Genomic DNA, 10,045 nt, shown 5'->3' with positions numbered 1-10,045 from the left:
ACCAGTATCAGCTTATTAGGAATTCCTCTCTCTTATTTACTCAGTGACAGCTCAAGTATACATTTATAAACAAAAAATTTACAAAGAAAAAAATTACCCAGGAGTTTCACATCAGCTTCATTATTCAAGCAAAAATATTACCCTTCCTCAAGAAGCTGAGTTATAAATCTAAATTTTAATTAGAGAATTAAATTTAAAAAAATTCAGTGATTGGGGAGAATGTCTAGTTTATTGTCAGAAATACAAAGAAAAACTTTTTATGACATGGGAACAAGTGAGGACTAAAGCAAGAGTAGAAAGTACCATTATAAAGAAAAATGAAGATGATACATGGATATATCAACTAGAACTGGGCAAGTATTTTCTGATATAATCTATGTTCTTTTACACTTCCTACAGAGGATAGTAAAAGTAAGGCCAACTGCCATTTAAAAATCTGTTAAAACATATCAATTTTTGAATCATATATCTGTTGGCTGTCTGCTATATGCGGAATGAGTTGCTACTGGTACCCAACATCCCACGAATTCAAAACCAAATCTGATTTGGCTTGAGATGCTTTTTTGTTAAAGAATGACAAAAACAGACTGGCATACTTTTTTTACTTTATTAAATCTTACAGGTATTGTTTAAGGTACAAACACTTAGACAAGTAGGCCACAGCGAAGATGTCTCATTTTTATGAGAGTTATGCCACTAAGATACTTCCAGATACTATCTTCAGTGATGCTTCTCATCTTTATTTGAGGATTCCAGGAAATATTCAGCCCCCACAGCTACTACAAATGCAGCAAATCCCCATTTGAATCCTTTTAATAATGCACCAACAAAGGAAACATTGTTTGCAAAGCCACCCATGTATCTCCAAGCTTCATTGCTAGAGAAAAAAAAGGGAAAAAATAATCACATACTACATGTGTACATTCATGGGGTAAAATATATTTGTTCTCAATCTTTCTAAAAGACTTTAGTGCAACCTTATATAAGATAATCTAAGTGTATCAAAACAGGATTTTTTTTCTGTGGTCTTGGATAAATAAGTATAAACGCCCAAGTTTCACATAAAATAGAAGAAAAAATACAATGACTTCACACTTCACAGTTAATAGTACTCAATATTTTACAGTATTCATAAATATAAGACTCATTTCAATTTATTCATCAAATGCCAGCTGGTTGGCTCTACCCATTAGTCATTATAGTATCATGAAAAGAGGAAGTTAGACAACGTTGGGAATTAATATTTCCTATGCTGCTTACACTAGATTCATAAACTTTCAGGCTGGGCAAGTTACTTAATAACTCATGGCCTGCTGCTTCTACTCAATAATGATCATTACCTATCTTATAGTATTGCTATAAAGATTAAACAGGGTAATAATATATGATATATTTTTGGCACAGAGAGTAAGTAAACATGACATCATCATCATTATCAACATCATCATCATCATTATTATTCAAGAGGATGATAGCTTTTCCCTGTCAGAGCAGTCTGAACTTTAGGAACTTGATTTCCTGTTCTGGCCATTATTCTTCTGAGCACTCTGAACAGAGGAGAAACAGAATCAAAGAAGTCTATGGAAAAAATGTCTTCTCCCACAGATAACAAATGATGTTATGAAGAACAAAAAACATTTAATTCTAAAAATAATACTTAGTAGATAATATCAGAGCTAAGCAAAATCTAATGGAGATAAACAAAGCAAAAATGTTAGAAGAAAACTACAGAGCAATCTCTTATGAACATAGATTCAAATACTGTTAATAAAATTTTAGAAAATTGATTCTATCAGCATATAAAGATAATACATTACGATGAAGTAGGGATCATCCCAAGAATGCAAGATTGGTTTAATATTGGAAAATTAATAAAAGTAATTTATCACATAAACAGACTAAAAAAGAAAAACTATGTGATCATCTCAATAGATAAAGAAAAAATATTTGACAAAATTCAACACCCATTAATGATAAAAAAAAAATTCTCAGTACTCTAGGAATAGAAGGGAAATTCCCCACCTTGATAAACAGCATCTATGAGAACCCTATGACATTTAAAACTTTGCTCTTTGAAAGACATCAGAAAATGAAAAGACATGCCAGAGCCCGGGAAAAAACATTTGCAAAACTTGTATCCATTACAGAACTTATATTCAAAATCTGTAAAGGGCTTTTACAACTCAGTAACAAGAAGCCAAATACCCCAATGAATTAAATGGGCAAAGGATTTGAATAGAAATTTCACCAAAGAAGATATACGAATGCCAAATTAGCACAAGAGTCTCATGATCATTAGTCTTTAGGGAAATATAAATTAAAATCACAAGGAGGTAATATTACCACATTCAATAGAACGGTTAAAATTAAAAGAATGGTAATACCATGTGCTGGTGAGGACAATGAACAATGGAAATTTATCATACATTGCTGGTAGGAATGCAAAATGGTACATCCACTTTGGAAAACAGTTTGGCAGTTTTTTATAAAATTATGCTTAACATATACCCCTTATCCAAGAGAAATGAAAACATATGTTCATACAAAGACTTGCACTCTAATGGTCATAGTAATTTTAATAATAGCCCCAAACTGGTAACAACCCAAATGAACATCAACTGATGTAATGGTAAACAAAATGACTACAATAGATTATTACTCAGCAATAAAAAGGAAGGAACTACAGATACAAGCAACAACACTGATAAATCACAAAAGCAGTATGTTATGTGAAAGAGGCTATAACAAAAGATTACATACTACATGATTCCAGCTGTATTAAATTCTAGAAAAGCAAAGCTATAGGGAAAGTAAGCAGATCAACAGTTGCCAGGAGTTGGAAGTAGGATAAGGGCTGACCACAAAGGGATATGAGGAAACTTTCTGGGACGTAGAAATATTCCCTATCATAATTGTGGTGGCAGTTAAACAATTGTAGACATTTGCCAAAATGAATGGAATTGTACATTTAAAATGGGTGAATTTTATTGTATGCAAATGATAATTCAATAAGGCTGAATCTGAAACTTTAATGTAAAAAGCCAATTTTCAAGATTCTGTAAAGGAGAATACATTGGAAAGGAAAATACTGATTCTTAAGGATAAAGTCTATCTTAAATTATTCAACTCCCCTTACCGGCCCCATGGATCCCTTAGCCCTCGTGCAGCCAGCTTCTTCTGGACAGCCTCTAATGGTGTTCCTTCTATCTTCCATTGTTTGTAATCTGGAAGTTCCATTTTATTATGACCATGTTCATGTCCATGTCCAGGGGCCATCCTACAGGAAAAGACTGATCTAAAAAAAGATAAGCAGATTGTAGATATCAAATACCCAAGTTTACTGGTTATGTTTTAAAGTGAAATGTTTAATGTTAGTTTGTTAAGGAGATTTTTTTTAAATTCAGTTTTACTGAGACATATTCACATACCATAAGTCATCCATGGTGTACAATCAACTGTTCACAGTACCATGACATAGTTGTGCATTCATCACCCCAATCTATTTTGAACATTTTCCTTATACCAGAAAGAATCAGAATAAGAATAAAAAATAAAAATAAAAAAGAACACCCAAATCATCCCCCCCTCTTACCCTATTTTTCATTCAGTTTTTGTCCCCATTTATCAACTCATCCATCCATACAATGGACAAAGGGAGTGCAATCCACAAGGTTTTCACAATCACACTGTCACCCCTTGTAATCTACATTGTTATACAATCGTCTTCAAGGGTCAAGGCTACTGGGTTGGAGTTTGGTAGTTTCTGGTATTTACTTCTAGCTATTCCAATACATTAAAACCTAAAAAGGGTTATCTATATAGTGCGTAAGAATGTCCACCAGAGTGACCTCTCCACTCCATTTGAAATCTCTCAGGCACTGAAGTTTTATTTAGTTTCACTTCACATCCCCCTTTTGGTCAAGAAGATGTTCTCAATCCCATGATGCCAGGTCTAGATTCATCCCCAGGAGTCATATCCTGCATTGCCAGGGAGATTTACACCCCTGGGAGTCAGGGGGTAGGGCAGTGAGATCACCTGCCAAGATGGCTTAGTTAAAGAGAGAGGGTCACAGCTGAGCAACAAAGAGGCACTCAGGGAGAGGCTCTTAGGCACAATTATAAGCAGTTTTAGCCTCTCTGTTAAGGAGATTTTATAAAAAGTGTCTGATTACATAACCAGTGTATGTTTACAGTATATGCACACATATACAAAACATAAAAAATCATCATCAGTAATCTCACCACTCAGAGATAATCATTTACTATTTGGTTCCTTTATTATAATCATAGCAAACATTTATGCAGCCCTATGTGCCATTTGTACTAGGCTAAGTCCTTATATGCATTAACTCTGTTACTTCTAAAACAACCCTTTGAACTTAAATTACTATTATCATTCCCATTTTACAGATGAAGACAATAAGGCTCCAAGAGGTTAAGTAACTTTCTGAGTAACAAAAATAGTAAATGGTAGAATTGGGAATTGACCCTTTCACTTTGGTTTCAGAGCCCCTGCTCCTGACTTCTAAACAATACCATTTCCCTCTTTTTAGTCCTAAATATGCCTAACAAGAATGTAGACATACCGTTTTGTCACTGCTTTCTTTAGCTGATTCTTTTAAAATGCAGTATTATGGCTTTTAAATACCTATGATCACATGAACTTTTCTGTAAAGAGCCAGATCAGAATATCTGTAAATACTTTAGCCTTTGTGGACCGAAAGGAAATACTAAGATATTATTTACGTAGGTACATAATTTAACAAAAGAAAACAAATTCCCACATTTTTTTTTAATTGATGAAATAAAAAAGTATAATAACTGGGTACAATTTTTTTTTTGTGGTATAGGTCTACAGATGAAAAAAATGGAATTTATTTTTTTGGGGGTGGATAACATTTTGTTTAGCTGGGTTTCAAAGTCAGTGTTTCTTAATAATCAAATCAATTGCAAATATTCATCTGTAAAAGCCATTATTTAGCTCACAGGCTACAAGAATAGGCAGTGACCTGGATATGGTCTCCAGGCTATAATTTGCTAACCCCTGAACTAGACTGACAGAGACCTTATGATTTCTTTAATTAATAAGTCTGCTTCCTTAAATAAAATATGTCCTCAATGGTAAATACAGACTTCAGTTTTAGTAGTCTTACTTTTATAGAAAATGTAAAAATAAACTTCAGCTTAGACCCTATTTAAATTGCTGTGAATTTCAAATTAAGGGGGTATAAATTAATAATGCTATACTGTAACATGTGTAAGGTTACTAGTATCAATTCTATAATCACCGCTCTCCAGAATAAAACCAAACCAAACAATTACTATTATGCCTGCATTTGTAACTATGCACAAGCCCAAGACAGGATTCCTTACACTGTATTTTAAAGACAGAGGTAATTATTAGTGTATACTATCAAAGGCACATTACATAAATGCTTGTAAATGTTTGTTTCACTAAATAGTTCACAGAATATGGGGAAAAAATGAACATTGTAATTTTGACAAATTAACCAACACTTAATATTTACAATATTTGTATACATATTAAGTTCTCACAAAAGATTATGCTGATGATTTTCACATTTAAAATGGAATGAAAAGGGTGATGGGGAATTCTGGTAATAGATGGTGGTAAGGATAACACAACATTGTGAACCTGATTAATCTCACTGAATTACATGCTTGTGAATGGTTAAGAAGGGAAATCTTATGAATATGTTTCCATAATTTAAAAAAAAGGAAGAGACTAAAGAAACAATGACAAATAATTAAATGCAATTTTTGAACTGGATCTAATAATGGAAGAAAAAAATGCCCAAAAGTACATTATTGAAACATATGAAATACTGTAATATAGGCTATAAACTTTGTATCAATTTTAAATTTCTTGAACTTGGTAACTGTGCATAAGGTGGTTACCTAAGTGAATATCTTTGTTTTTAGGAAATATATGTGAAAGTATTAAGTGTTCAAGAGCATTCTGTATACAACCTACTCTCAAATGTTTAGGAAACAGATGGAAAGATAGAATGGTACAGCAAATGTATCATTAAAAGTTGGTCAGTCTGGGTATCCAGGTGGGGGTTACAATGGAGTTTTCTATATGGGTTTTGTATTATTTTTGGAACTGTCCTATAAGTTTGAAATTATTTCAAAATAAAAAGTAAAAAAAAAAAAAAAAAAAAAAAAGAACGAAAAACAATATTCACCAAACCCAAGCTAAAATAAGAACACTCATAACTTTGAATAAAATATTTAATCCATTATTTTATTATTATTTGGAGTATTGAATGATATAAAGAAAATTATGGTTTCAGATTTCATAAAGACTTTAGATTCAATGTTATTAAAAACAAAGACCTTTAGAAGCACTTAATTGAGATGATAATGTCTTGGCTTCTACACGGTATGTTTTAAAAAAAACATAATGTTTCAGTCTAAAAATTTTTAAGGAGACTAAAAGGCAAATTGCTATTTTCCCAAATGTCCATTCTAGATATGAACTCAACAGATGAGTATCAATGAAATTGGCAGAGAGTATAAAACAAAAGGTCAAATACTTTGATAAAGTAATGTGTTCCTGAAAATAAACTACATATAAAAGTATGAATATAACTCACAAATAAAATAATGAGCAAGGAGTGAGTCAGCAAACAACAACAAAAAACATACACTATACCGTTTACATAAGTTGAAAAAAACCTAATTCATTTTTCATACATCATGGGTGGAAATACTAAAGCAAAACAAGAGAATGCTTATCACAGGCGGGATAGTGGTTAACTCTTAAGAGAAAGAGAGGGAATCAGAGAAGCTCATATAGGGTGCTTCTGAGGCAGTGTTACTCAACCTTTTAAAAATTATCTACAACCACCCACCCCCACCCCCCACCCCCGCCCCAAGGAGCCTTTTGGACATATTTTCCCAATCACCCTTCCCCCCAAGAAATTTTAACATCATAGATACAGTGTACCTGTTTATGTACTATGGGACATTTGTGAGGGCCACAAATTATTGTGGTATTCTAAGTTTTCTCAGCAGCACCAAGGACCAATTTCTACCCCCTTGAAGTGATAGCATTCCAGTTAAAAATGCCTGACAATGATTTCCTAACCTGAGGGATGGTTACACGAGTGTGTGCTTAATTATTATTCTTTAAAATGTACGTATGTTTTACACACTCTTTTGTATGCAATATAAACTAAAAATTTAGAAAAAGTAGCTTAAATTGTGCCTCGGACTCAAGAACGGGTAGTTAGTATTCCAGAGCTGTTCAAATAAGAATAGTAATGAAGTTAATTCAGGATAGAAAGAGCATGCACTCACGAAACAATTTTTTAAAGCTATCTATATCTGAAGTGAACCTCCAAGTTTAGTGAAGATCAACCTTCACCAAAGAGGACTGGCCTTAGTACAGGAAAAAAGTTAGCATACTTGCCCTAAAAAGGAAATAAGAGGATAATGCCACTGCCACTACATGTAATTTCACAGTTGACTAAAGACTTGAGTTTTTAAATATCCCAACTTCCCCTCATTTTTAAAATTGCGAATACTATAAAAAATATTAGAAAATAAAAAGCAAACTAATTCTGCTTTTAGTGTTCCCTTTCAGTTCCTGACCTCACTTTTATAAATTTAAAAATAGCTACCACTCTAAAAAACGGATGCTTTTCTTCACCTAACATTGTATCATAAACATTTATACACGAAAAATCTTACTTAAACTATACAAGCTTGTGAGGCAGGCATTACAATTTGTAATTTATTCTTTCAAAAATTTTATTATTATTTCTTTAACAATTTATTCTTAGTTTACAGAGTTTCAGATTGGGGCTGTGGTTCTACCTTTATTCGATTCAAAGGCAAACCAAAAAAATACATGGCGAGGGGTGCTGTAGAAGAGGGAAAAAGCACCTGGATTTAACAACCACAGTAATTCTCACTGCATCTCTTTCCAGCTACTCTTTTCTACCCCAGCTCTAAACTAGGGCTTTACAGTTCTCTCTCCAGTTCTTCGATCTCCTTTCTTCTTGAGGTGCCTTCTTTCATTACCCTTCCGATCAAGTATCTTCTTCCTACAATCTTCAGAATAGAATTTCACTCTTAATCCCAATTCGGAGGTTTCCCACCAACACCCCAATTTACCTGACAGCAATCTGACCTCTCAGGACTCTCAAAACTCAGCCCTTCAACAGGCGCAAACAGGAAACGGAAGTTGTCACCTTGGCTCCCTTACGGCAGGAAAGCAGAGACAGCATTTAACGTTCCGGGACTAGGTGATCGATTCTAGGACCCGATGGAGATAATATAAGGGAGGTTGAAAGTCGACATTTCCCCCCACATCTGTGCATCCGTAGTCTGATTAAGGTAAGAGAAACTGTGGAGGTGAGAAAGGCAGAAAAGAGGAGATGTTTTCCTTGACGGAACACCGGAATCCTTTGACACTGCACAGAGGGAGGGCCGTGGACCTACTGCAGCCAATAAGTGAGGCTGTTAAGAGCATGGAGTCATCCAATGGGAGGGCTGTTTATTGTGCCGCAGTTGGCAAGCTGCTGCGGGAGGCGGTGGCGGTAGGAAGCTGGAAACAGCGGGGTGACAGGTAGGCGGCGGTGCTGTCTTTGGGGGACGCACAGTGCTAAGAACTGGAGGGATTTTCATCTTCTCCGGCTGCACGAACTGTAGAGGGGAGCTGACGGGGCGGGGAGGGGGGAGGTTGTTCTGAGAAGGCAGTCGTGGGAGAGTTGGTGGTTCTGGAATCTCTCGTAGACCAGTAGCAGCTAAGGAGGGTCGTAAGGAAAAGGCAGCTGAGGCGGGTGAAGGTTGAGTTCTTTGGGGCGACGCGGGGGCCTAGGGCGTGGGGGACTGCGGTGGTGCCGGCAGGGAGCGGGGGAGAGAGGCAGGAGCAAGAGAGTGTCGTGAAGGCGTGAGGAATTCCTTCCCGGGCGAGAGACGCGGTATTGAGAGAAATCCTAAGGACTAAATCTTAGGGCTATTTCCTAGGATGGGGAAAAGGAGCGGAGAAGAAAGGTATTTACTAGTGGTCATATCCTTGAAACTCTTTATAGTCATACATTATGTAATCCTTGGCTGTTATTTACCCAAACAAGTAGGTTGTCCCTCCCTGGAGAGGGCTTGAAACCTATTGATGTGTCAGAACACTTTCTTCGTTGGCTTGAGTGCTTTCTACCCAGGCAGGCTCTGTAGGCGAAGGGTGATGGCATGAAGGATAGAGTAGTCACGAACTGCTTATCCCAAATATGGATTTGGGTTGAGAGACACGATGTTAGTTTCAGAGGACGTAACCAGACTCACGTTTTGAAATTCATGAATTAATTTGTTTTGAGGGCCAAGTCTGACAACAAATAACATTTTTTTTTTTACCTTTAGGAAAGTGGAAAGCATTAAAAAACCTGCCGTAGTAGATAAGTCTTAGTTGGAAAATGACTAGAAAATTCGTTGGTGAATTTCCCCCACTCCCATCCCTGCCAGATATTGTGGATTTTAGGGACTGTGAAAATAAGGTGGTGGTCTGATTGGGGAAAATATCAACAAGAAAAAGTAGTTTGCTGTGTAAGTCTGAGAAGCTAACTATGAATTGTTTGTTAGGTTTAAAAGTATGCTATTTGAACCGCTTGCATTGAGGTAAAATGTTAAAGACATAACTATAAATTCTCTTGATTTTTTTTTTTAAAAAGGTTTTTATAATTTATTGCACAATGAAATGTAGAATAAAAATAGGAATTCCATTCATTATGTGTTATGGAACGACAAACTAGACAAAAACTTAATTTTATAGCATTCTGGGAAACAATTTTAAAAGCAGCATTAGAAATGGCTAAAATGTAAGCTGTTTGAAATGTTGCCTTTACCTTAGTAGATGAGGACTAATGTAGTATTAGCAAGTGCATCATTTTCCTAAGCTCACGTTAGTATCACATGTCAGAACAGCTTTCTAATATGTGATTTTTTTTTCTGTTTATATTAGTATATCCCAGAATCTGAATTAAATATTCATTTTTTTCCTCAAAAAATCATTTGGGAAAGA

The 10,045-nt window shown here is 35.2% G+C and overlaps 2 protein-coding genes across 3 annotated transcripts in view; one reads left to right on the top strand and one right to left on the bottom strand.

Moving 5' to 3' along the window:
• Positions 1-593: 593 nt before the first annotated feature.
• On the bottom strand, positions 594-8,313 carry NDUFB3 (NADH:ubiquinone oxidoreductase subunit B3). Its single transcript, XM_037849692.1, has 3 exons — positions 8,146-8,313; positions 3,137-3,295; positions 594-877 (listed from the first exon to the last, which is right to left on the bottom strand). Exons 2-3 carry the CDS (start codon positions 3,274-3,276, stop codon positions 721-723), a joined length of 297 nt encoding a protein of 98 aa, XP_037705620.1. The 5' UTR covers positions 3,277-3,295; positions 8,146-8,313; the 3' UTR covers positions 594-720.
• A 227-nt stretch (positions 8,314-8,540) lies between these two features.
• Positions 8,541-10,045, top strand: part of FAM126B (family with sequence similarity 126 member B) — a 105,534-nt gene continuing 104,029 nt past the window's right edge. For both annotated transcript variants that reach the window (XM_037849293.1, XM_037849292.1), the window contains exon 1: positions 8,541-8,599. The gene's annotated coding sequence lies outside the window, so the exon portion shown is untranslated. The remainder of the gene's footprint in view (positions 8,600-10,045) is intronic.

The sequence above is a fragment of the Choloepus didactylus genome, chromosome 9 (genome assembly GCF_015220235.1).
Source record: "Choloepus didactylus isolate mChoDid1 chromosome 9, mChoDid1.pri, whole genome shotgun sequence".
Classification (NCBI taxonomy): Eukaryota; Metazoa; Chordata; class Mammalia; order Pilosa; family Megalonychidae; genus Choloepus; species Choloepus didactylus.
The sequence above is the reverse complement of the archived record's forward strand: the minus strand, read 5'-3'. Positions and strand labels throughout refer to the sequence as shown.